The sequence below is a fragment of the Leptodactylus fuscus genome, chromosome 6 (genome assembly GCF_031893055.1).
Source record: "Leptodactylus fuscus isolate aLepFus1 chromosome 6, aLepFus1.hap2, whole genome shotgun sequence".
NCBI classification, from domain to species: Eukaryota; Metazoa; Chordata; class Amphibia; order Anura; family Leptodactylidae; genus Leptodactylus; species Leptodactylus fuscus.
Window position 1 is genome coordinate 121,030,453 of NC_134270.1, and position 27,945 is coordinate 121,058,397.

A 27,945-nucleotide genomic window follows, 5' to 3' on the forward strand; every position below is an offset into this window, starting at 1 on the left:
TTTCCGGGAGCCTTGCGCATTTTGAATTCCCAGTTAGAAATTGGCACTATATACCAGTAGCAAAAATTGTGGGTGCACGTAACCCCAATATATTCTTTGAATTCCCAGTCAGACAATGGCACTATATACCAGTAGCAAGAAATGAGGGTATTTATAACCCCAATATATTCTTTGAATTACCAGTCAGAAACTGGCACTATATGGCAGTAGCAAGAAATGAGGGTATTTGTAACCCCAATATATTCTTTGAATTCCCAGTCAGAAACTGGCACTGTATACCAGTAGTAAAAATTGTGGGTGCACGTAACCCCAATATATTCTTTGAATTCCCAGTCAGACAATGGCACTATATACCAGTAGCAAGAAATGAGGGTATTTATAACCCCAATATATTCTTTGAATTCCCAGTCAGACAATGGCACTGTATACCAGTAGTAAAAATTGTGGGTGCACGTAACCCCAATATATTCTTTGAATTCCCAGTCAGAAACTGGCACTATATGGCAGTAGCAAGAAATGAGGGTATTTGTAACCCCAATATATTCTTTGAATTCCCAGTCAGAAACTGGCACTGTATACCAGTAGTAAAAATTGTGGGTGCACGTAACCCCAATATATCCTTTGAATTACCAGTCAGAAACTGGCACTATATGGCAGTAGCAAGAAATGAGGGTATTTGTAACCCCAATATATTCTTTGAATTCCCAGTCAGAAACTGGCACTGTATACCAGTAGTAAAAATTGTGGGTGCACGTAACCCCAATATATTCTTTGAATTCCCAGTCAGACAATGGCACTATATACCAGTAGCAAGAAATGAGGGTATTTGTAACCCCAATATATTCTTTGAATTCCCAGTCAGAAACTGGCACTGTATACCAGTAGTAAAAATTGTGGGTGCACGTAACCCCAATATATTCTTTGACTTCCCAGTCAGACAATGGCACTATATACCAGTAGCAAGAAATGAGGGTATTTATAACCCCAATATATTCTTTGAATTCCCAGTCAGAAACTGGCACTATATGGCAGTAGCAAGAAATGAGGGTATTTATAACCCCAATATATTCTTTGAATTCCCAGTCAGACAATGGCACTGTATACCAGTAGTAAAAATTGTGGGTGCACGTAACCCCAATATATTCTTTGAATTCCAAGTCAGACAATGGCACTATATGGCAGTAGCAAGAAATGAGGGTATTTGTAACCCCAATATATTCTTTGAATTCCCAGTCAGAAACTGGCACTGTATACCAGTAGTAAAAATTGTGGGTGCACGTAACCCCAATATATTCTTTGAATTCCCAGTCAGACAATGGCACTATATACCAGTAGCAAGAAATGAGGGTATTTATAACCCCAATATATTCTTTGAATTCCCAGTCAGAAACTGGCACTATATGGCAGTAGCAAGAAATGAGGGTATTTGTAACCCCAATATATTCTTTGAATTCCCAGTCAGACAATGGCACTGTATACCAGTAGTAAAAATTGTGGGTGCACGTAACCCCAATATATTCTTTGAATTACCAGTCAGAAACTGGCACTATATGGCAGTAGCAAGAAATGAGGGTATTTGTAACCCCAATATATTCTTTGAATTCCCAGTCAGAAACTGGCACTGTATACCAGTAGTAAAAATTGTGGGTGCACGTAACCCCAATATATTCTTTGAATTCCCAGTCAGACAATGGCACTATATACCAGTAGCAAGAAATGAGGGTATTTATAACCCCAATATATTCTTTGAATTCCCAGTCAGACAATGGCACTGTATACCAGTAGTAAAAATTGTGGGTTCACGTAACCCCAATATATTCTTTGAATTCCCAGTCAGAAACTGGCACTATATGGCAGTAGCAAGAAATGAGGGTATTTATAACCCCAATATATTCTTTGAATTCCCAGTCAGACAATGGCACTATATGGCAGTAACAAGAAATGAGGGTATTTGTATTCCCAATATATTCTTTGAATTCCCAGTCAGACAATGGCACTGTATACCAGTAGTAAAAATTGTGGGTGCACGTAACCCCAATATATTCTTTGAATTACCAGTCAGAAACTGGCACTATATGGCAGTAGCAAGAAATGAGGGTATTTGTAACCCCAATATATTCTTTGAATTCCCAGTCAGAAACTGGCACTGTATACCAGTAGTAAAAATTGTGGGTGCACGTAACCCCAATATATTCTTTGAATTACCAGTCAGAAACTGGCACTATATGGCAGTAGCAAGAAATGAGGGTATTTGTAACCCCAATATATTCTTTGAATTCCCAGTCAGAAACTGGCACTGTATACCAGTAGTAAAAATTGTGGGTGCACGTAACCCCAATATATTCTTTGAATTCCCAGTCAGACAATGGCACTATATGGCAGTAGCAAAAATAGTGGGTGTATATAGCCCCAATTCTATTGCTAGGGGACTTGCAGGGTATTTCTGGGGTGAAGGTGGGGGGGCACACCGTTGGAACGGGTATCGGGGGTATATATCGGGTATACGGGAATACACTGACAGTGTATTCCATTCAGGATCCTGGGAAAGCTGGGTTGCGGCGATTGAGCCCGTCAGTGCCACGTTACACTGACAAGCTTCTCCCTGGAATTTAGCTCTTACAAGAGCTGTTGTGGTTGTCTTCTCCTTCCTATCCTAGCCTGTCCCTGCCTACCCAGAATCTAAGCCCTAGCTAGCTGGATGGAAACCTCCGTCCCCGGTGAATTGCAAGCTCAGAATGACGCGAACCTGGGCGGCGCTGTTCTTTTAAATTAGAGGTCACATGTTTTCGGCAGCCAATGGGTTTTGCCTACTTTTCTCAACGTCACCGGTGTCGTAGTTCCTGTCCCACCTACCCTGCGCTGTTATTGGAGCAAAAAAGGCGCCAGGGAAGGTGGGAGGGGAATCGAGTAATGGCGCACTTTACCACGCGGTGTTCGATTCGATTCGAACATGCCGAACAGCCTAATATCCGATCGAACATGAGTTCGATAGAACACTGTTCGCTCATCTCTAGTTATCAGCAGTTCCTAGAGTACGGCAGTAGTTATCAGCAGTTCCTAGAGTATGGCAGTAGTTATCAGCAGTTGCCAGAGTACGGCAGTAGTTATCAGCAGTTACCAGAGTACGGCAGTACTTATCAGCAGTTCCTAGAGTACGGCAGTAGTTAGAAGCAGTTGCCAGAGTATGGCAGTAGTTATCAGCAGTTGCTAGAGTACGGCAGTAGTTATCAGCAGTTGCTAGAGTATGGCAGTAGTTATCAGCAGTTACCAGAGTATGTCAGTAGTTATCAGCAGTTGCTAGCGTATAGCAGTAGATATCAGCAGTTACCAGAGTATGGCAGTAATTATCAGCAGTTGCTAGAGTATGGCAGTAGTTATCAGCAGTTGCTAGAGTATGGCAGTAGTTATCAGCAGTTACCAGAGTATGTCAGTAGTTATCAGCAGTTGCTAGCGTATAGCAGTAGATATCAGCAGTTACCAGAGTATGGCAGTAGTTATCAGCAGTTGCTAGAGTATGGCAGTAGTTATCAGCAGTTACTAGAGTATGGCAGTAGTTATCAGCAGTTGTCAGAGTATGGCAGTAGTTATCAGCAGTTGCCAGAGTATGGCAGTAGTTATCAGCAGTTACCAGAGTATGGCAGTAGTTATCAACAGTTACTAGAGTATGGTAGTAGTTATCAGCAGTTACCAGAGTATGGCAGTAGTTATCAGCAGTTGCTAGAGTATGGCAGTAGTTATCAGCAGTTACCAGAGTATGGCAGTAGTTATCAACAGTTACTAGAGTATGGTAGTAGTTATCAGCAGTTACCAGAGTATGGCAGTAGTTATCAGCAGTTGCTAGAGTATGGCAGTAGTTATCAGCAGTTACCAGAGTATGTCAGTAGTTATCAGCAGTTGCTAGCGTATAGCAGTAGTTATCAGCAGTTACCAGAGTATGGCAGTAGTTAACAACAGTTACTAGAGTATGGTAGTAGTTATCAGCAGTTACTAGAGTATGGCAGTAGTTATCAGCAGTTACTAGAGTATGGCAGTAGTTATCAGCAGTTGCTAGCGTATGGCAGTAGTTATCAGCAGTTACCAGAGTATGTCAGTAGTTATCAGCAGTTGCTAGCGTATAGCAGTAGTTATCAGCAGTTACCAGAGTATGGCAGTAGTTAACAACAGTTACTAGAGTATGGCAGTAATTATCAGCAGTTGCTAGAGTATGGCAGTAGTTATCAGCAGTTGCTAGAGTATGGCAGTAGTTATCAGCAGTTGCTAGAGTATGGCAGTAGTTATCAGCAGTTACTAGAGTATGGCAGTAGTTATCAGCAGTTGCTAGAGTATGGCAGTAGTTATCAGCAGTTACGAGAGTACGGCAGTAGTTAGAAGCAGTTCCTAGAGTATGGCAGTAGTTATCAGCAGTTCCTAGAGTACGGCAGTAGTTATCAGCAGTTGTCAGAGTATGGCAGTAGTTATCAGCAGTTCCTAGAGTACGGCAGTAGTTATCAGCAGTTGCCAGAGTATGGCAGTAGTTATCAGCAGTTACTAGAGTATGGCAGTACTTATCAGCAGTTACCAGAGTATGGCAGTAGTTATCAGCAGTTACCAGAGTATGGCAGTAATTATCAGCAGTTGCTAGAGTATGGCAGTAGTTATCTGCAGTTGCTAGAGTACGGCAGTAGTTATCAGCAGTTCCTAGAGTACGGCAGTAGTTATCAGCAGTTGCCAGAGTATGGCAGTACTTATCAGCAGTTACCAGAGTACGGCAGTACTTATCAGCAGTTACCAGAGTACGGCAGTAGTTATCAGCAGTTCCTAGAGTACGGCAGTAGTTATCAGCAGTTCCTAGAGTACGGCAGTAGTTATCAGCAGTTCCTAGAGTACGGCAGTAGTTATCAGCAGTTGCCAGAGTACGGCAGTACTTATCAGCAGTTCCTAGAGTACGGCAGTAGTTATCAGCAGTTCCTAGAGTACGGCAGTAGTTATCAGCAGTTGCCAGAGTATGGCAGTAGTTATCAGCAGTTGCCAGAGTATGGCAGTAGTTATCAGCAGTTACCAGAGTACGGCAGTACTTATCAGCAGTTCCTAGAGTACGGCAGTAGTTATCAGCAGTTCCTAGAGTACGGCAGTAGTTATCAGCAGTTACAAGAGTATGGCAGTAGTTATCCGCAGTTACTAGAGTATGGCAGTAGTTATCAGCAGTTGCTAGAGTACGGCAGTAGTTATCAGCAGTTGCTAGAGTATGGCAGTAGTTATCAGCAGTTACCAGAGTATGTCAGTAGTTATCAGCAGTTGCTAGAGTATAGCAGTAGATATCAGCAGTTACCAGAGTGTGGCAGTAGTTATCAGCAGTTGCTAGAGTATGGCAGTAGTTATCAGCAGTTACTAGAGTATGGCAGTAGTTATCAGCAGTTAGTAGAGTATGGCAGTAGTTATCAGCAGTTGCTAGAGTATGGCAGTAGTTATCAGCAGTTACCAGAGTATGGCAGTAGTTATCAGCAGTTGCTAGAGTATGGCAGTAGTTATCAGCAGTTACTAGAGTATGGCAGTAGTTATCAGCAGTTAGTAGAGTATGGCAGTAGTTATCAGCAGTTGCTAGAGTATGGCAGTAGTTATCAGCAGTTACCAGAGTATGGCAGTAGTTATCTGCAGTTTCTAGAGTATGGCAGTAGTTATCAGCAGTTACCAGAGTATGGCAGTAGTTATCAGCAGTTGCTAGAGTATGGTAGTAGTTATCAGCAGTTGCTAGAGTATGGCAGTAGTTATCAGCAGTTACCAGAGTATGGCAGTAGTTATCAGCAGTTGCTAGAGTATGGCAGTAGTTATCAGCAGTTACTAGAGTATGGCAGTAGTTATCAGCAGTTACTAGAGTATGGCAGTAGTTATCAGCAGTTACTAGAGTATGGCAGTAGTTATCAGCAGTTGCTAGAGTATGGCAGTAGTTATCAGCAGTTCCTAGAGTACAGCAGTAGTTATCAGCAGTTCCTATAGTATGGCAGTAATTATCAGCAGTTGCCAGAGTATGGCAGTAGTTATCAGCAGTTGCTAGAGTATGGCAGTAGTTATCAGCAGTTACGAGAGTACGGCAGTAGTTAGAAGCAGGTCCTAGAGTATGGCAGTAGTTATCAGCAGTTCCTAGAGTACGGCAGTAGTTATCAGCAGTTGTCAGAGTACGGCAGTAGTAATCAGAAGTTACTAGAGAACGGCAGTAGTTACCAGCAGTTGCTAGAGTACGGCAGTAGTTATCAGCAGTTGCTAGAGTACGGCAGTAGTTATCAGCAGTTGCTAGAGTACGGCAGTAGTTATCAGCAGTTCCTAGAGTATGGCAGTAGTTATCAGCAGTTCCTAGAGTATGGCAGTAGTTATCAGCAGTTCCTAGAGTATGGCAGTAGTTATCAGCAGTTCCTAGAGTACGGCAGTAGTTATCAGCAGTTGCTAGAGTATGGCAGTAGTTATCAGCAGTTGCTAGAGTACGGCAGTAGTTATCAGCAGTTCCTAGAGTATGGCAGTAGTTATCAGCAGTTCCTAGAGTATGGCAGTAGTTATCAGCAGTTCCTAGAGTACGGCAGTAGTTATCAGCAGTTACGAGAGTACGGCAGTAGTTAGAAGCAGTTCCTAGAGTATGGCAGTAGTTATCAGCAGTTCCTAGAGTATGGCAGTAGTTATCAGCAGTTCCTAGAGTATGGCAGTAGTTATCAGCAGTTGTCAGAGTACGACAGTAGTTATCAGCAGTTGTCAGAGTATGGCAGTAGTTATCAGCAGTTCCTAGAGTATGGCAGTAGTTATCAGCAGTTCCTAGAGTACGGCAGTAGTTATCAGCAGTTACGAGAGTACGGCAGTAGTTAGAAGCAGTTCCTAGAGTATGGCAGTAGTTATCAGCAGTTCCTAGAGTATGGCAGTAGTTATCAGCAGTTCCTAGAGTATGGCAGTAGTTATCAGCAGTTGTCAGAGTACGACAGTAGTTATCAGCAGTTGTCAGAGTATGGCAGTAGTTATCAGCAGTTGCCAGAGTATGGCAGTAGTTATCAGCAGTTGCCAGAGTATGGCAGTAGTTATCAGCAGTTGCTAGAGTACGGCAGTAGTTATCAGCAGTTGCCAGAGTATGGCAGTAGTTATCAGCAGTTGCCAGAGTATGGCAGTAGTTATCAGCAGTTGCTAGAGTACGGCAGTAGTTATCAGCAGTTGCCAGAGTATGGCAGTAGTTATCAGCAGTTGCTAGAGTACGGCAGTAGTTATCAGCAGTTGCCAGAGTATGGCAGTAGTTATCAGCAGTTCCTAGAGTATGGCAGTAATCATCAGGAGGAGTTTAGTAGAACGAAACCGCAACCTTCCAACAGCACCACAGTCTCATTCTTGCAGCAACACACAGCAGCTTTGCAGCTCACACAGAGGTGGCGCTCAGCTCAAACAGATCCCGCTACTTCAGGCACACAGTAAGTTTCACTCTGGACCAGTAAAGACTGGGCTCAAAAACTGGACTCGCAAACACTCCCAGTGAGAGGTGGCCACAATGGAATTCTGGGTGGAAGACCAGTCAATGGGCATAAGTTCTATCCAGAAAATACCAGAACAGAAGAAAATAATTCAGCAGCACAATACACTGGCAATGTCATACAATACTGGGCAATAAGTCATCAATAAATAAGAAACTAAAATCAGAAAACTCCAGGACAAACTAAAATATCCGTGCCCTATAACTGGTGAGCAGTAATAATTATACCTGTGTCCCATCAGACCCAAGTCCAGTGTAAAGTATCTGTGTCCCTCCAGACCCCCGATCAGACATATCTTTACCAGTAATATATATAATTGTTCCCAACAGACTAAATATGAGACCTACGAGATCCCCTATAGACTTGGTCACTTCATAAGTCATCTCACCCATTCAAGGCTTTAAACTATAGGTAATTCCTATAATAGCAGCAGCAAATTGAAGTAGTCTCAGCACGCCGGATGATTCGTTTTTTTAAACAATTTCCCAAATTTTATTGTGCAGACATGCTCCAAGTTAAAAATATATATATATTGTTCTTGGAAAAGCAACAGGTGGATATGTCCTTGTGCAGACGGGACAGAAGGACGAGTAAGCCTACGCGTTTCGGGGATATGACCCCTTAGTCATGGCCTAGGGATATGACCCCTTAGTCATGGCTTAGTCTGAGACTAGGCCATGACTAAGGGGAAATATCCCCGAAACGCGTAGGCTTACTCGTTATATATATATTTTTAACTTGGAGCATGTCTCCACAATAAAATTTGGGAATTTTTTTTAAAAAACGAATCATCCGGCGTGCTGAGACTACTTCAATTTGCTGCTTCTATTGTGTCTGTGCCGGACATGACGTCCCAGGCATCCGGATGAGTACAAGCACCTACTACTCCTGCATTAACAGTAAGAGACATTTATCATTTTTGTAATACGGGTTGAGACAATTTTTTCTTCTTTGCATAATTCCTATAATGTCTGGTTTGAAAAAACATTTCCAAATACTCTTATGGAAGTCTAAGGAATTAAAGTAACATCCTTCATTGATGAAGTATATCAGCACTACTGTTATCACTGTACATTGCTCTCATCTGTCAGGAAGAAAGCAACAAACATTGACGTGATGGATGTAGAAGGAGCCTCTTTTGTCTGGCGTTCCTTCTCATTCACTCAAATGTTAAAAACATGGTGGAAACTTTCTTCTGTCATGTTCATTTCCTTTTGGAATGGAAGATAATGCCCTGGATGCACAATGTTTTCTTCCGTCAGAAAAGTAAGCAGACATGAAGGAAGAAAGCTTTTGTCGTGTTTTTTACATTACAGTGAATGCAGTCAGGCATGCTCCATCTGCATCAGTCACTCCTTTGCCGTTAAAGTCAGTTGTTCTGACGGATAAGAGCAATGGTCATGAATAGTGTAAATTACTCTACTTGGTAAGGACTACAAATGTCATCTCTCACTCTGGGGGACCCAATATTTCTATTCAGTACGCAGTATCAGTACATTTATTTTAATAGGAACAGTGAAATGCTACATTTCCAATATGGGGGAACAGCAGGGGGCCATGTCCCTATGCAGATTATAACATGGGTTCAGCAGTGGTACACCATGTGATTAGTTTAGTCTTGCAGGACAGGATGTCAGGATATCCCAATGTCCATCAGTTCTTGGGACAGTGATAGATTTTTTTTTCATCTCATTTGTTCTTCCCAGGGTTGATCAGGTGCTGGAGGTGTTTGGAGTTCGCCCACCCCTCCTTGTAAACCAAAGCTACATATAATTTATCCAGGTGACCTCTTTAGAAATGGCATGTGACTACTGTAATTGCCGTTTTTGGAGAGGTCATCCCGAGGCCTTTGATTGGCTGCAGTGGTCACCTGCCACAAATGGGATGGGATGGGATGTCACTGCTGTCATAGCCAAGGAACGTGCAAACAAAAGACTGGACATGTAGCGGCTTGGAAAGTAGGATAGGGAGAGAAGAGTAAAGGTTATTTGTTATTGGCCCCCTCAGTGGCACTCTTAAACCGCCACTGAGGGGGTCAGACAGCCCCTTTACACCTAAAGTCATACTGTGCAGCCGAATACAACTTATTGTTTTCTGATATCAGCCATTTGACATTTCCATTTTTCAATGGAAATCTAGAAAAGTTGATCGCACTACTCCCATCTTGCTTATCTCCATTGCTAAAGACATCGACATACACAATGCCACAGATATAGATTGTGCGACCAGTCACTTACCTAGATATATTTAGTGTTCCTTCTGCTAAAAGGAACTTAGTAAATGAATGTGAGCAAAACGCCATTTGTTAGTGATGAGCTGAAGAATATCATTGGCTGACAGGGCAACACTGCTCCCAGCTATGAGTAAGAGGTGTGCATGGGGGATGTGTGAATGGGACTGTGGACACCTCTCCTTATCCTACGTCATTGAGCTATATATATACTATTTATACATAAAAGTACACATTAGGCAGAAACAAAAGCAATTAAAGGGGTGTGTGATAACAATTATATTGCAGTCCAGATGCAGAGGTATCTGTGGGGGAGCTGTTAGTTGTCTTAAGCCTTTGTTAAGGGATAGCTAAATGAATCTATGGATATATGAACAAGACATATGTGAAGGAAACCAAGTTCCTACTACCTTACCCATGGTCAACCAAAAAACAGCAACTGTAAGCCTTAGTCTTTCAAACTACTATAACCATGCATGTTATTTCTGAGAGCACCGGATGAACGACACACTCAATGCAGCAGAAGGGTAGTGATCGGACATTGTTACCTAATGGAAAAATCTCCATTGGCTTGAAGATATTCCTTAAGGGAGAGTTTCCCAATCATAGCTGCCTTGAACGTTGTAGCTCCTCAGAAGAAAGCAGCTGATAAACTCAATGTGGCCTGTGTGGTTCCCTTCTTATGGCACCCCTCCGTTCGGTATCTTGTTATCTAGTGTAAAAATACCCAAACTGAACAGTGCCTTATTCTACATGCCATACAATATGTCAACCATATGGTGTCCAAGAGTCATACCATACACATACAGTGGACAGTTCATGGACAGTTCATACATGGACAGTTCATGGAGATGGCAAGCCTCATGTGCCAGGTCACCACATGAGATGACCTGTTTGACTATTCAATTTAGTTACATTTTGATTCTGGAAAGTGACAACCACTATGGCCACCATTAAAACTCCTGTAAAGATTGTCAATCAACCACTGAAAGAATGTAAAATCCATATTCCTCTTATTTTTCCTTTCAGACTCTGAGGGTCTTGGAATCAGTATTATTGGGATGGGGGCTGGAGCAGACATGGGCCTTGAAAAGCTTGGAATATTTGTCAAGACTGTGACCGAAGGTGGAGCAGCTCACCGGGATGGAAGGTACTGCTTTTCCAAAATATCCCTATTGTAGTCCCATCATATAACACGTAACTATTCTCAATGATTTCAAACATTTATATGACCAAGACCTTAAATATTCTTCAACAGGATCCAGGTGAATGACCTTTTGGTGGAAGTTGATGGGACAAGTTTAGTTGGGGTTACACAGTCCTTTGCAGCTTCTGTTTTGAGAAATACCAAGGGACGTGTGAGGTGAGATATTGTCAATGTTGGTGCTACTTATGTCTAACCTTTTAACCCCTATATCTAAAAAGCATAGCAACCAGGCAGGCACCCATAAGCTAGATGTGGTCTCGCAACTGAGATTGGTTCAATGGGTGATTGTCTTATCTGTAAGTGATCTTATAGGGTGAAGGCAATGCTCCTCAGCAAACCCTCATAGTACACTATGTGCAGAATTATTAGGCAAATGAGTATTTTGATCACATCATCTTTTTTATACATGTTGTCCTACTCCAAGCTGTATAGGCTTGATAGCCTACTACCAGTTATGTAAATCAGGTGATTTGAATCTCTGTGATGAGGAGGGGTGTGGTCTAATGACATCAACACCCTATATAAGGTGTGCTTAATTATTAGGCAACTTCCTTTCCTTTGGCAAAATGGGTCAGAAGAGAGATTTGACGGACTTTGAAAAGTCACAAATTGTGACATGTCTTGCAGAGGGATGCAGCAGTCTTGAAATTGGGAATCTTTTGAAGGGTGATCACCGAACAATCAAGAGTTTCTTGGCAAATAGCCAACAGGGTCGCAAGAAGCGTGCTGATAAAAAAAAAGGCACAAAGTAACTGCCCATGAATTGAGGAAAATGAAGCGTGAAGCTGCCAAGATGCCATTTGCCACCAGTTTTGCCATATTTCAGAGCTGCAACGTTACTGGAGTATCAAAAAGCACAAGGTGTGCGATACACAGGGACATGGCCATGGTAAGGAAGGCTGAAAAATGAGCACCTTTGAACAAGAAACATAAGATAAAATGTCAAGACTGGGCCAAGAAATATCTTAAGACTGATTTTTCTAAGGTTTTATGGACTGATGAAATGAGAGTGATTCTTGATGGGCAGATGGATGGGCCCAAAGCTGGATCAGTAAAGGGCAGAGAGCTCTACTCCGACTCAGACACCAGCAAGGTGGAGGTGGGGTACTGGTATGGGCTGGTATCATCAAAGATGAACTTGTGGGACCTTTTTGGGTTGAGGATGGAGTGAAGCTCAACTCCTAGACCTACTGCCAGTTTCTGGAGAACACCTTCTTCAAGCAGTGGTACAGGAAGAAGTCGGTATCGTTCAAGAAAAACATGATTTTCATGCAGGACAGTGCTCCATCACATGCATCCAGATACTTCACAGCATGGCTGGCCAGTAAAGGTATGAAAGAAGAAAAAATAATGACATGGCCCCCTTGTTCACCTGAGCTGAACCCCATAGTGAACCTGTGGTCCCTCATAAAATGTGAGATCTACAGGGAGGGAAACAACGTCTGGGAGGCCATGGTGGCTGCTGCACGCAATGGTGATCGGAAACAGATCAAGGAACTGATAGAGTCTATGGATGGAAGGCTTTTGAGTGTCATCATGAAGAAAGGTGGCTATATTGGTCACTGATTTTTTGTTTGTTTGTTTTTGAATGTCAGAAATGTTTATTTCTAAATTTTGTGTTGTTACATTGGTTTACCTGGTGAAAATAAACAAGTGAGATGGATATATATTTGGTTTTTTATTAAGTTGCCTAATAATTCAGCACAGTATTAGTTACCTGCACAAACAGATATCCTCCTAAGATAGCCAAATCTAAAAAAAAAAAAAAAAACACTCCAACTTCCAAAAATATTAAGCTTTGATATTTGTGAGTCTTTTGGGTTGATTGAGAACAATCAATAAAAAGAATCCTCTCAGACACAACTTGCCTAATAATTCTGCACACAGTGTATTGAAGGAAGGGTTAAGACACATTTGGTGGCTTTATATTATGTTGCGTCATCTTTCTCAGGAGAACAGTGTGCACACTACTGCCAATACTATACATTCATCACTGTTGGTCTTCACCAGGTTTTTAATCGGGCGAGAAAAACCAGGGGAACAGAGTGAGGTCGCCCAACTCATTCAACAGACGCTGGAACAGGAGAGGTGGCAAAGGGAAAACATGGAACAACGTTATAATCAATGTAATGAAGATGATGAAGAAGTAAGTGCAGATTTTTTATTATGTCAAAATCCAGCACTAATACATAAAAAATGCCAACAAAACGTATTTGCTTTCCGGTTTGCTTAGACAGGGGAATATGCTACAGATGAGGAAGATGAAGAGATGAGCCCTATGTTTCCAGGAGGCGATCTAGCTATTGAAGTTTTTGAGCTACCTGAAGGAGAAGATGCCTTATCCCCAGTGGAGATGGATCCTGAGAAACTAGTGCACAAATTCAAAGAGGTAAAATCACACAGATCATACAGTGTCCACCATGTTCTCTGTGCTTGTCCGCATACTGTTTTACATCCCTGTTTTTTTTTTCTGTTTTATACAGTTGCAGATAAAGCACGCTGTCACAGAAGCCGAGATCCAACAGCTCAAGAGGAAGGTGAGATGGAAGTTTTACTTATTTGATCACCAAGTCTCTGATTTAGGGAACAAACCCATGAGCTCATTTATTATAAAACAAACAAAAAACCAAAACATTGCTACTACTAATAGTAGTATGTGGACCTGTAGGTGATATGGAATTGTTCGCTCCACAAAATTCACCACCAAAAACGTAGCTTGGAACAATCCACTGACATAGAGGAGTCAAGTTCATACCAATTGTGTTGAAGTAGTACAAGGCCAAACTTGGAGAACATTTTTTTCCCCATTGGGCCCATGTCTACTGCTATAGTATTTAACCCTTTACAAGGTCTGAGATCAGAAGTGTTTGAAAATTCTGCTGTAAGGTACATTAGTGCTTAAATATAGAATTGGTGTGTGGCAGGTAATGCTATTTGGCATGTGTAACTATAAGATTTGCATCCTTACTTAACTCTAGTTGGCTGGCCTGGAACAAGAACGTTCTCGTTGGCGGATGGAAAAAGTTCAGCTACAGCAGAGTGTCCAGGAGAACAGGGATCGTGTAGAAAAACTACAGGGCTACTGGATGGAGGCTCAAAGCTTGTGTCAGGCCGTCGATGAGCATCTAAAGGAGACCCAAGCCCAACACCAGGGACTAGAGCGCAAGTACAGTAAAGCCAAAAGGTTGATCAAGGAGTACCAGCAAAAGTAAGCAATGTTGTCCCAACTACCTTGGTTTGAGCTTCTAACCTTAAAATGAAATTACAGTGTTTATCCATCTTTTCAACATTGATAGCATATTCTTTAAATAAACAACCAGTTTTACATCAGTGGAGTTCCGACTGTCAGGACCCCTGCAGATCAGCTGTTTTCCAGGTACACAGCTCCCAGTCTTGTTTACCTGCCAGTGGTGGTTATGGACACTGCAGTGTTGTCCCATTCAATTCTATGGGGCACTGCTGCAGCACCCACAACTACCACTATCAAGAAAACAGCAAGTGAGCTGGGCAGGCATGTAAACAATGCGGGGAGCTGTACACCTGAGGAAACAGCTAATCTGCGGGGTCCTGACAGTCACTATCTAAAACTGATGGGCTATCTTAAAGAGGACCTTTCATCAGGTTGGGCACAGGCAGTTTTATATACTGCTGGAAAGCTGACAGTGCGCTGAATTCAGCGCACTGTCGGCTTTCCCGATCTGTGCCCCGGGTAAAGCGCTATTGGTCCCGGTACCGTAGAGCTTTACAGTCAGAAGGGCGTTTCTGACACTTAGCCAGGGACGCCCTTCTGCCCAGCAGCGCCTATCGCGCTGTACTGCGGAGCGGGGAGGAACTCCCCCCTCCCTCTCCTGATAATACTCGTCTATGGACGAGCTGTGTGAGCAGAGGGAGGGGGCGTTCCTCCCTGCTCCACAGTACAGCGCGATAGGCGCTGCTGGGCAGAAGGGTGTCCCTGGCTAAGTGTCAGAAACGCCCTTCTGACTGTAAAGCGCTGTGGTACCGGGACCGATAGCGCTTTACCCGGGGCACAGATCGGGAAAGCCGACAGTACGCTGAATTCAGCGCACTGTCAGCTTTCCAGCAGTATATAGAACTGCCTGATGAAAGGTCCTCTTTAAGGATAGGTGATCACTTTTGGCAAGGTGAAAAACCTCCTTATATTTTTTTTAGATGAACCTAAGGTTTTATTATTGAATGTAACATGACTATCTATGAACCAGGACAAATGCATCACCCTATAAGTCACTTCTCCTTTTTCTCTCAAGGGAACTGGAGTTCTTAAAAAAAGAGGAGATGCAAAAGCAAGCACTGGAAGAAGTGGAAACTGCACATGCTGCAGAAATCCAGAAACTACAGGAGAAGGTTCATATAGATATTTCTGTATCTACTGAAATGTCCAATAATATAGTGCAGCCACTAAATGGGGCTCTTAAATGGCTCTTGTGGGTAGAAGTTATGCCCTGCCTAACAGAGAATAATATATGTGGAATATACTGCTGAGCAAGTAGCTACTTCCAGTATTTTAATATACAGTACAAGGAAATGGATTCCGAGGATCGAAACCAGCATAATAGTAAAGACTGAAGTAATGTCCTAGGCAGAAGTGATGCACCTATTACAATAATGTTCAGTCCCACGCTGACTTTCCTTAATGTCTGCCAAGGCACATTACTTTCTTCTGGTTAAATGTAATCTTCAATTAAACTGTAGCTAAACTTTTGAACAACTTTTGATTTTCTGGAAATATTTGTGTCATTACAGGGGTTTTCTAGCCTCATAATGATGACCGATCCACAGGCACTGCAGTTCAGCAGAATCACCACTATGCAGTGGACAGAGCTGCGGCACTGCATCTAGGTCTGCACATGCCATCCGTCCACTAGTAGCTTCTGGAGGCTTCTAGAACGAAAGATCTGCTGGGGTTTGGGTGCTGGACCCCAACAGATCATATACTGAGTACCTATCCTGTGGATAGGTCATCAGTATGAAAACCCCTTTAATAAATATTGTAATATATTTTAGGAATGATTTTCAATCCTTTCCATGAAATCCTGCACTGAAATCTATTTCTGTCCCTTCTGTTTTCTTTCTCCTGTTTCTCTATTGCCAGAAGAGGTTATGTCACTGCAAGTGTGGATGGCGAGTTCCTGTATAACACAGAGAAGCTGAGGTTGGAGGGGGATAAATTCAAAGAGTAACAGTATATTTTGGGCATTATAAAAACCTGGAACAGTGGTGCTGGTGTCATATAAAAAATTATATTTTCTGCTTTCATCTAGCTCTATACAGCTCCAGTCCCATATCTCAGCTGTGTTGTTAACAGGTGATATCTCCAGTAATTATACAGTTAGACAGTTTGATATGACACCAGAACCACTGTTCTAGGTTTTATCATGCCCAACATATAACTAATTGAACTAACCTCCCTCCAGTCTCAGGCATCTCAGTATTATACAGGAGTCCACCAACTCATACTCCAATGTAAAGCAATGTATAGATTTCTACTGGCAATAGAGAAACGGGAAAAACCAGACACTGGTGTGAACGCCTCCTTAACTAGTAAACCACCACAGTCTCTGAATAAACTGATAGTTACAAGGGCAAGGTAGAAACAATCATAATAGTGTTACAAAGTTTATAACAAAGTTGCAAGATGGCAAGTGTCGCCCAATATGTTATATTTACCAAAAGTGGATGACTTTTTTGATATCTCAACTTAGAATAGATATTGTAGTTTCCTTTTATAACCCAATCCTTACCTATTTTGAACTATGTAGTTAGTATCTGAATCTTTTTGTATGCTTTTGTATTTCACATTCCTAATGTCTCATGTAAATCTCTCCTTTTTCTCAACTTAGGTCACAGAATTAGAGAAGAAACTTTCCTCCCTCCAGTGTTCTACTACCACTTAGTTTGGATGTTAGGAAGGATGGGGACGGATGGCAGGAGGTGGGCACCGCTTGTCCCCTCCCATAGAATTTATGCCCCAGTGATGGAACTGAAGCCAACTGCCCCCTTCCCATAGCTCATTTACTACCCCAACGTTAAATTGGGGAGTTGGAGTAATATTCACTGGGATGCTGACAAGCGATTGTCATTCTTTGTTGATATCTAACTGGGCAACAATGGTTACCACTCAGATGTATTATGGCTACAAGCGCCATGGCCTGTGTCTTCATACCAACCATGTATTTATGTGGACATCAGGTCTTTGTAATGGAACTTGGGTTGTGCAACTTCTCAAGATATTTTAATCAGTGGCTCCAATGGCTGTATCTTAAAGAGGACATTGAAATGATTGGGGTCATTGGCCCCCTAGTGGCCTAAGCAGTGACTGCAGCCTCTCTACCTGGATTTTGCGTGTCTCTGTGCTGTGTTTGTGCTGGTGGTCTATGTCTATAACCTGCCCTTGGTATCTCAAGAACAGTGTTTACCACACACCAATACCCACCCCAAACTTTTATTTACAATCTGTGATTCCCTAACCGCTCTTCCCAAGTGTGACTAAGGAAAGTGTGTGTGTAAGCGTGACTCCAACTCACATTGGAAGAAGCCATGTTGTGTTATAACCAATATTACCTACTAACATCATGGAGACATGAGGTAGAAGGTGCCTCATGCTTCTGAAACCTAATTTATTCTTGGTAAGTTGGTGGATTCCATAAATGTATATATTGGTTAAGCGCAAACAATGGACAATTCTTTCAGTGTGTAGATATTAGCTACATGTAGATGAGTATAAGTGTGATCAATAGCTGAGTACCCATTCAAGTGGCTGGAGCATGCACTCAATTCAAACGTGCATAGTATGCAAGAGGTAAGGTCTATATACCAGGATGAATGTGTTGGCTTTGTTTTGCTATATGGTGTACTTCTCAAATATGTGCATATTATAATATATACATATATTTCACTAGAAGTACCCAAAATTGTTATTTTTGGGTGGCACTTAATACCCATGCCAGGAGGTGTGTGCACGACTGGATTGTGCATTCCACAGAGCAGCAACAGTGAGAGGTATGTATGTGAGTTGTGTGTGCATACAGAGGTGTACGTATAGTATATACCTGTATACATAGGCGTGCCAGCTTGTCACATCCCAGCTGTATATAGCTTTGTATAACTGTGAGTCAATCTTTGCCGGGTCTTGAAATCTCTGAATCTGTAACCACACATGCAGAAAACAAGCAGTGCTAGTAATTTAAGCCACTATTTCTGACAAGGAAGCTGCCGGCAGCCATGTTTGTAACTGGTTCACTTTTCCCGTTACAGTTGATGAATTATGAAAGCGATCACAAAAAAAGAGCCTGATGGCATGGGTTTGGCATTTGCCATTAAGAAGACTGGCACTGTCCTTGAAGAGAAGGGGTTATTTGTATATTTTGAACAATGGATGCATGGGGTGAGAAGGACTGCCACTAGGGGGAGTGAATGAGTAGGGAGGTTGAGTGATACTGTGCCAAATTACTATCTGTCTATTTATTGGTCTGTAACTGAGGAAACAAAAGGAAGGAATAAAGGAATGAAGGATGTATATACAACAGTCAACTCATTGATGCGAGAAGGAAATGGAAGTGTTTGGGAGATTAAGGATTGGATTAAAAAAGGAAGTTTGACATTAAACAGACTCAAATAATTCTCATTTTGTCGTTTTTTTTTTTTTTTTGTTTTTTTTTTAAACTAAATTGGGAAAAACTTAAGACGATAGCAAAAAGAAAAAAAAACAAGCCTCGTCCTACCCTTACTCTGTACAGTGATTATATACTATATTATCCTGTTATACCAAACCCATTTAGATTGCCAGTCTCATTTTTCACCATAAAACCTGAAATCTTGCATCACCACTGATTCTAATGGCGTACACCAGGGATGTAGTTGTAGAGAAAGCAGAGGCGACAATTGTATCTGAACATTCGTGTCTGACAGTGCCAAAGATCTATTGTCCAATAAGAAGATACTAGTATTATAAAGGTCAAATGACAAGGCGGACCTGGTAAAGATTCTGCATTGGGGCCCAGGGACTTCTTTTACCCTTATGACACACACAGAAAAAAATGGGCCCCATAGCAGAGCTCTAACATATTGCTTAGTTTTGCCATCCTAGTGGTTGTTTGCTAACAATGCATTTCTGCAAAGCAGAATCTCCTGCACAGGTTCTTACCACCAGTGGGATGCTACAAACCAAGACCTGGCGCTGTTTCTCCAAGGGCCACATGGCAGCTGTATGGGCTGCCTCTGTAGTACATCTGTCCTTTGTTACAAGTACACTACTTGAATGTTTTTATGGATCCAGATTGCACTTGAGGGTGGTAAGAAAGAAATTGTACTCTCATGTACCATTACAGGACCATCTCCTGCCTGTGTCACATCCCATGCTCTATGTGTCTGTTTCCCTTTGTATCCCCCTCCATGTAGTACATGATGTCACCCAGTAACATATCATGCATCTTATCATCACTGCTCCTTCCTTCCCCCTTCCTCTGAGTTTTTCGTAGGAAGCTGAGTGAGTAGGAGAACAGCAGAGCGCCACTAGCACTATATTGTGTGTGAAGACAACACCAAAGGAAATCATCATTTTGTTTACATACATGTCTGAGCCCCAGGCGAACAAGCTCCAGGGCCACAAGATAGTTGCAATATGGCGAGCTCCGGACTCCTCTGCAGCCAATGTGCCACTGTGCCCAACCTACTGCTCCCAAGCTGCCACCCAGACACCGACCTCTGCAGACTACTCGAAGCTGCCCACTGGAGTTGCTGTGAAGGACATAGGTATTCCACACTTCACTGAAGTCCTCCTTACAGAGGTAGATAATGTGTCTACAAGTAGCACAATACTTAAGTAGCAACAGTTGACAGGCTCCAGTTAGGCCTAATGTGCAAGATCACAGGCTGTGGCGATGAACAACATGTTGACATGAGGGATACTCTGACCCTCACCAGAAAACCAGTTCTCTTACCCAGAAGTTCTCTGACTAAATCAGACTATGTGGCAAGAAGGAGGCTTTCCTTCTGAGTAGTATAAAGCTCTTCCGAGCTATCATCCACTCCTACATCATTCCTCCTTCCAAATACACAATTCCTGCCCTGGTATACTTTGAGAATATAACCAGTAGTATTAAACACATTCAGCAGGGCCCACAGGTTAACAGGAGAATCGAGCGGAGGGCCCATGAATCAGGTGGGCCCCACAGCACGCCCCGCTATAGCACAGTACCCTCATTGTACTTCATTCATATACTGATTCTACAATAGCGCATTACTCAATATAACTGACTTCTTTTAGGATAACATTTGCATGGGTCATTTATCAGTAAAGAACATTCCAATATAAGATTGCTTGGCCTATAATTGTTCCATGTAATAAGACCTTCACTGTAGATTTTGGAGCTGGCTTATCCTGACCGGACTAAACAACAACCTCAGTTACTCCTGGCAAGCCTTGTTTTTACCAAGGATGTGTTACTGGGGACCAGAATTTCCTAAGGTCCACACCAAACTGGTGGGAAATGTGGAATTCTCTGAACCAAACCACCTTATGTACCGGTAAGATATCTTAGTAGAAGAGTATCAGAACTAGAGGAGGTGTCACCTAAAGATAAGGCACTTTCACTCCTTGGAAGACGAATTAAAATAAGCATTTCAAGGACCTGCTGCTAAGGAGACGGGTGGTAATGAAGTGGTCAGATTACCTACTAGATGTATCAATGATTACACTGCACTGTAAAGCAAAGAGCCCAGGCTTCCCGAAAGAACATCATCATCAATAATACATTGTCACCATGCATATTTTACACCATAGCTAGTGTTGTGAGGCCGAGACACAAGGCACATGTTACAGGTGCCCCTTCCTGAGGACCACAAGACACAGAAGTGCAGGACCTTGAACAAGGCGATCTTCTGGGACAGACATAACACAGGTATAAGCTTCTATCTGTAGGTTGTATGTGGCTATGGAGGCGAGCAATTGTCTTATTCTTAAATTATGCATAAAGTTAATGGCATCAATGGATCTTGTAAAAGTCATAGAGGTACAGGGAATGATTGACAGATGGAAGTAACAATGAACAGGAGTAGGAAGCAACAACTAGAACATTGAAGGATTTGATAGGCAACAAGAAGGTAAGAGATAATGTCCTACTGCATGTCATATTGTGAACACAGCAAACCCCTGGCTGCCATGAAGCCGAAGGGACAGAGTGGGCGTAATCCGCCCCCAATAATCCTGCTGAGGGATTTGATTTCCATGTAGAGCTTATGTTACAGAACACATATCTGACCCACATCTACAGCATTGGAGAGTGGACCGGGAGCCGAGCTCACTGGTATGTGGCACATCTACACATTCATGGTATGGGAGGAGGGACAATGAGATATATGAGGATAACAGTAGTTAAAATATATTTTCTAAACAATTCAGGATGGCATCTGGCTGCTGGCATTATTACCGGTAATAGGGTTGTGTCATTTTCGTATACAGTACTAGGGCATTCTGTGTTAACCCCTATAGCAGTGTTTTCCAACCTTTTTAGACTCAGGGCACCAATGGAGAAAAAAGCTATTTCCTCAGAGCAACCCTTCCAAATAATTGTTACCAAAAGACAAAAACTAACTTTGCATGAAGGTGTGCGGTCATCAACCAGTGTTGTGGCCCCCATGGCGGGTTTACAAGGCACACCTTTTAGGAACCTCATAACTTTTTCATTCTTCCATTCTCAGAACTGTATTAGGACTTGTTTTTTACAGAATAAATTGCACTTCCTATTAGGACAGTTTAATATTCTATACAATATTCTCCGAAGCGGAAAGAAAAATTCAGAAGGGGGTGAAATTGAAAAAACTGCAGTTGTGCAATATGATACAGGTTATGTTTTTGCAGCATTCAATGTACAGTAAAAAACATATGTTACCTTCTATGCATTGCCATATTCTGACACCTTTACCTTTCATACATGTGTGTATGGATCTATGTTTGCGGGACTTTTCCTTCATAATGTTACCCTTTATTATACTGTGCCATGTACTGGGAAGCTGGAAAAAAAATCAGAATGGGTAGAATTGGAGAAGAAATTAATTTGTGCGACTTTCTTACAGACTTCATTTTTACGGCCTGTGCAGCCAAAATGACATGTCACCTGTATTCTATGTTTCGGTCCAATTCCAGGGATACCAAATTTATATGGTTTTATTTACATTTTAACCCCTTGTCAAAAATCTAAAACTTTGCAAAAAAAATTTTTCTTAACGTCGCCACATTCTCACATCTGTAACTGTTTTTAATTCTGTGTACGGAAATGCATAGGGCATCTTTTTTTTGCGGGGCCAGGTGTACTTTTTAGTTATATCATTTTGGTGAATTTCTATTACTTTGATCAGTTTTTATTAAAATTTTTCATCAGTGGTAAACAGAAAAAAAAACCGGCAGTTTGGCACTTTTGATTTTTTTTTTTTTTCCTGCTACGATGTTCATCATATGGAAAAAATATTTTTATAAGTTTGTAGATGCGCATTTTCGGACACAGGGATACCTGATGTGTTTTTGCAGTATGTTTTTTTAGTTTTATATGTATTATAGGGAGAGGGGGTGATTTGAACTTTTAGGTTTTTTTTGTTTTTTTTTTATATATTTTATTAAAGTTTTTTTTTATTACAATAAGGCTTCCGGCTGCCATGGGAACAGGTTAGCATGGTGGGATCACAAGAGCCAGCTTGTAACAGGAAAGGCACGCAGTCGGGCGTTTTGGTTTTTTTTACTTTGGGGAGGGGGGAATCGCAGGCATTAGCTTCAGGTCTCCGTTGTATATTACAAGGGAGACCCAGTAGCTAGGGCAGCCTCTCTGCATCAAAGCAGCCGCCATCTTTACAGACCCAGCATGTACATCCTGGTGCATGTAGAGGTTAATAGAGAGACACCTCCAGTTGTGGGCCCTTATCTTGTAGATTTTGTATCTCTTTAGGGGTGAAACAACGTACGGTAATATTTCATTTGGTGAGGTAATGTTTTACCAGTACCTCTATAATTTGGGGATGTTAGTAGTGTTCGTTGCTAGCATCCATTACAAAATATTAATAATGGACACTTACAAATCCATCATAAATTCGTTAAAAATCCCATTGATTTCAATTGGATTTGATCTGTTGTCAGTTAGTGTCCGTTTTTTTTTAGCATACATAATAACTCAGGGTGCAGGACTTCAAAATAACAGACTTATGACGGACTTTTAGTGTCCATTATTTTTTAACATTAATATCTAAGGCTAACGGAGAGTAATGGATGGTCGCCTGCTATAGTGTCCTTTTTTTTTTTCTGTCCATACTCAAAAAGCAAAAAACGAATAGTACAAAAACAGACAATAATACACACTAAGGGCTCGTTCACATCTGCGCCCGGTCTCCGTTCTGCAGGTTTCCGTTTCCTGCACAAAACAGAGGCAGGAAACGGAAACCTGCAGGACTCTCATACCCATTCATTTGAATGGGTATGAAAGATGTCCAGCCGTGAGCAGTGGTGAGCGTTTTATGCTCTCCGCCGCAAAAACGTTTTTTTAAAATCGGACACAGAGTCGGACATGCAGTACTCTGTGTCTGGTTTTTAAAAAAAACAGTTTTGCGGCGGACAGCATAAAACGCCACAGAAGACGGAAAGCTGAGAACGGAGACCCGAACGCTAGTGTGAACCTAGCGTCACTGATGTTAACGTGTCTGGTTTTTTAACCGATTCATTCAACTGAGTAGAACCCAACAAAAAAATAGGCCATCAAAGTGCTTTAATGAGTGAGTAGGGGGTGTAGGTTTAAGGGGTGCAGGGGTAATAATTGCTACCGGGCCCTGAAGTTTGAGTAGTATCAAACACCTCTTTACAACATAAGACACTAGAATTGCAAATACCACATGGTAAGTGAAGACCTGTTAAAGATTTTGTATTGGGGCCCATGAGCTTCAAGTTACGACTATGAGTGAGAGCGTGAGGTGACGTGGTTATAATTCGCAGTGACAACTGGCTATATAAGGATTGTTTGACCTTATGCTAGATTGAAGGTGCAGAGCTTTTTCTGGTCTGAGGGCGACACTATCATACTGTTCAAAAAGACCAGAAAAAAAAAATATAACAACCAATTATATAGCAACAATTATATGAAATTAAAGGTGATTGGTTGCTATGGACATCAAAGTCAGATTCCCTTTTGCATAGTGGGACAGATGAAGCCCCTATGTCAGGGGTAGGCAACCTTTTTGGTTTGGCGTGCCGATTTAAATGATAAGAATCATAGATGAGATCCTCAGATTGCCGGTCAATAATTGTAAGGCTGATGACCCTCTATACTAAAGTCATATACCACAAGCCATAACACAAAAGTGCTGCCACAAGATGCTTCAGGAGCACCATATGGCAGCATCCATGGTGGAAACACACTATGTATCTGGATGCAATACCACACCTTTATACAAAATAATGTCCCTGTTAAATATCTTGTATTTGCCGGTGAGACTTGTGTCCACTGTTAAATATCCGGACCTGGCCTTGTCCACGATAGGAAGAAGTCAGCTTGTTATAAATCAGTGTAGAGGTTTATTAATATCTTGAAGGAAAACACAGGAACAGGGAAAATGTCCAAATAACACAAATATCAGTCAATTGTCAATAGCTTACATCTTCAGAGAAGTTAAATCATCTGGATATCTTGTAGTTACAGCTTGGTTCATGCTTGTCATCTGGTTGGTGGACTTGGGCTGGTTACGACGTCCATGGATGTCCATCTGCCTGGACCACCCACCCTGGTGTTCCCAAAGACAGACCTCCTGGTCTTCCCCTGGTCTTCCCAAAGACAGACCCAGACATGTGTATTTCTTACTCATTTATATTCATGAGAGTGGGTGTTACCTTCCATCTTGTAGCTATGTAAGGAGATTTCTAAAATGGTCTACTCTAACCGCACCCATGCACCCAAAATATAAGACTATGATGTCAGTAGAGTGTTAACCCCATGTCTGCTAGAGAATATTGTAAATATATAATATTTAACAGTCCCATAGCAGCCCCTGCATACGGTATTATGTCCCATAGCCGCCCCTGTACACAGTATTATGTCCCATAGCAGCCCCTTTACACAGTATTATGTCCCATAGCAGCCCCTTTACACAGTATTATGTTGCTTAGCTATTACTATACTGTGGGGTCTTTTCTAACTAGAATGTCATACAAGATAAGAAAAATTGTGACCTAGGAGGAGCGATTACAACTTGTTTGGGAACCTTGGGACACAATTTGGAAATATTGGAGCTTGTAAGCTCTGGAGACCTGTACCCTTGTAGTCTACAATAGTCTATGGTTTTACTCTACCTCTTTCCTTATCCACTCCTTCCTTCTAAGTGTCATGTGAATCTTTAAACATGTTTTGACTGTTGCCCTTTACTTTTTTATGTTACTTTTTTGCAATATGTTTTTTTCTGTATGATTATTCTTTTTGAACATGTATATTTTATTTTGATTCTCTTTTAAGTCGTTTTGGAAAATTGTAACTTTATATTTATATATCCAGAGCTTAGGTTGGATGACACTGGAGAATTACAGTCTACTACTTTGCGAACTATGAGAAGATAAAGCAGAATTCTGAAGTTGTGCTCCATCATGGCAGCACTGTTCTTCCTCCTAGTCCTGATCTGTACAATGGATGTGAATCCCTCCCAATTCTGTCCCCCATCTTGTCTCTGCTATGACTCCTCTAACCTTGTGGAATGTAGGGGACTGGATCTCCTCACGGTTCCTCATAACCTTCCTCACAGTACATGGATGCTCGATCTTCGCCACAACAACCTCAGTCGTCTTGAACCTGCCTCATTCCAAGCCTTATGGTCCCTTCGGATCCTTCTTCTGTCAGACAACCATATTGAAATTGTGTTAGCAAGATCATTCCGGTCTCTTGGCTTCCTTGAACGACTGGACCTTTCTAATAACTATCTCAATAGCCTTCCAAATGACTTCTCCAGGGGTTTAGGTTCCTTAAGAGAACTGAGAGTTCCTTCAAACAGGTTGACTGCCTTGAATTATGAAAGTCTAAGACATATGGAGAGTCTGGAGAAACTGGACCTAAGCAGGAACTATCTCAGTTCTATAGAACAGGGGGCCTTTCGTGGACTTTCCAGGCTACGTCACCTTCACCTCCAGTCCAACCTTCTAGATTCAGTAAGAGGTGGATATTTCTTCATGCTGCAGAACCTAGAACTCCTTGACCTCTCAGACAACAACATTAGTAGCATAGCTGTAGAGTCCTTCACCTCTCTGCATTCTCTTCGTCTCTTGTCTCTGTCAGACAACCAGTTAAGTCATCTGAAGTTCAAGACGTTCCTCAACCTCCAAACGCCCAGTACTCATATCCAAGTATCTGGCAATCCTTGGATATGTGATTGTGACTTGCAGAGAGTGTTTGGAAAGATAACCAGTGTGAGGCATCTTCACATAGATGACTATGACAACCTTACTTGTGCAGGACCACCACAACTTACTGGTGCCGCCTTGGAGTCGGTAGACAACCAGCTCTGTGTAGCAGAAACCGCCACAGTGCTGGTGATTACAATAACTGTTTTAGTTACTGTCATTGCTGCTATTGTAATGGCTGAGAGGAACCGCAAGAAGAATCAAGAGAAAAACTGGAATGAGCCAGATGGTCCATTTGAAACACAAGACAAGTGAGATGTAGAACCTTAAAGGAGAGCTTAGAGGTGATATCTGCCACCAGTTGAAATTTACTATGGCTGGTCAGGGAAGCCATAAAACAAACCAGAATTTCAGAAATGCATCAGGTTTCATTATAAATGATGAATTTGTGACGTAGAGGTGCAGGTTCTAGACACTATGCCACTCTTGCCAATAGGCCATGTGTGGTATTGTAACTGTGTCCCATAATTGTGCATGGGACGGAGCTGCCATATCCAATAGGAATAGAAATGTTGCTCACATTGACGTTCTTTACAAACATTGTTATGATGGTAGGCAATGTTTAAAGAAAAAAATATGAAATGAAGGCACATGAAAGCTCTCCTTTAAGGCATCACGTACATGTCTGCTGTAGACTATATCTATCAATAACACATCAAGAACCAGGTATTAAAATAAAAACTAATTCCAATTCTATAACTGTCATTCATCTTTCTTCTAGTTATGTCAATGCCATGGGCATCTAAGGAAATGTATAGGAGACTTGGAAAAATAGAAACCTTCTTGACCCCTAGAAGAGCAGGCAAGTCTCTCAGATGCCCTGTCTTGCCTCTACAGTTGCTTACTGTGCGCTGGAGAAGCAAGTAACTGCCGGGTATGATCCGAGGTCAGAAAACACTTTGGGGTCAAGTCTGGGGTCTGTATTTATTCGGCTGTGTGGTCTGCAGTCTAAATTAATTTTCAAGTCTGACCCGGACTCTATAAAGGTGTCTGGTCTGAAGTCTAGAATTATTTTGGGTTTAGTCTGTTATCAAAATGTATTGTGTGCTCTGGTCTGGAGTCTATTTTCACTCTAAGGTTTGGCCTGGAGCCTTTATTTTTGGAGCTCGGTCTAGGGTCTGAATTTATTTTGAGGTTTAAGTTTAAATACATTTTCAGCCTGGGTCTGGGGTCTGCATTCATTTCGGGGTGTGAAATGCATTACTTCACATGCATCATGGGTGTCACAAGTGTTTAAAAAAAAAGGCATATCACACCAGTTCCCAGACAAAAACAATTTTGCAAATGTAAAGTAATTAAAAATGTTGGGGGTGGGGGGTGGCTAACGCTCATTACAGACAGATACGTGGGCTGAGCTCTGTGTCAAACCCTGCATCTATCCTGTGGTTCCAGTGCATCAAGGGCACTCCTCTTAATATACCGACGGTTTTAAGTACCTTGAACTTGAGCTGAGTCAGCCGCGGCGTACACAGCTTGAGATTCCCTCCTGCTTAGGCTCATTCATCCGGGCCTAATCAGGAGTGGGATGCCACGAGCTGGCTTCTGGAAGATTGCACACTGGATGGAATAACTTTGAGCTGACCCTCTGATAACACCTACT

At 42.0% G+C, this 27,945-nt stretch overlaps 2 protein-coding genes across 3 annotated transcripts in view; both read left to right on the forward strand.

Moving 5' to 3' along the window:
* Positions 1 to 18,567, forward strand: part of PPP1R9B (protein phosphatase 1 regulatory subunit 9B) — a 50,214-nt gene extending 31,647 nt beyond the window's left edge. Inside the window, exons 3-10 of the mRNA XM_075278276.1 lie at positions 10,735 to 10,855; positions 10,964 to 11,068; positions 12,923 to 13,058; positions 13,146 to 13,301; positions 13,396 to 13,449; positions 13,891 to 14,120; positions 15,178 to 15,274; positions 16,771 to 18,567. Coding sequence (XP_075134377.1) covers positions 10,735 to 10,855; positions 10,964 to 11,068; positions 12,923 to 13,058; positions 13,146 to 13,301; positions 13,396 to 13,449; positions 13,891 to 14,120; positions 15,178 to 15,274; positions 16,771 to 16,824 — 953 coding nt within the window. The 3' untranslated portion in view covers positions 16,825 to 18,567. The remainder of the gene's footprint in view (positions 1 to 10,734; positions 10,856 to 10,963; positions 11,069 to 12,922; positions 13,059 to 13,145; positions 13,302 to 13,395; positions 13,450 to 13,890; positions 14,121 to 15,177; positions 15,275 to 16,770) is intronic.
* Positions 18,568 to 21,185: 2,618 nt separating this feature from the next.
* Positions 21,186 to 26,672, forward strand: LOC142209648 (uncharacterized). Of its 2 annotated transcripts, none has more exons than XM_075278669.1 (2): positions 21,186 to 21,260; positions 25,450 to 26,672. In XM_075278669.1, the coding sequence occupies exon 2, from the start codon at positions 25,539 to 25,541 to the stop codon at positions 26,598 to 26,600; it is 1,062 nt and encodes a 353-aa protein (XP_075134770.1). In that variant the 5' UTR covers positions 21,186 to 21,260; positions 25,450 to 25,538; the 3' UTR covers positions 26,601 to 26,672. The 2 variants fall into 2 exon arrangements, with proteins under 2 accessions (XP_075134770.1, XP_075134769.1); XM_075278668.1 differs by having other exon boundaries at positions 21,186 to 21,234.
* The last annotated feature ends 1,273 nt before the right edge of the window (positions 26,673 to 27,945 follow it).

Excerpts from the sequence above, each read along its gene's own strand:
- LOC142209648 (XM_075278669.1), top strand. The coding sequence starts at position 25,539 with ATGGCAGCACTGTTCTTCCTCCTAGTCCTGATCTGTACAATGGATGTG.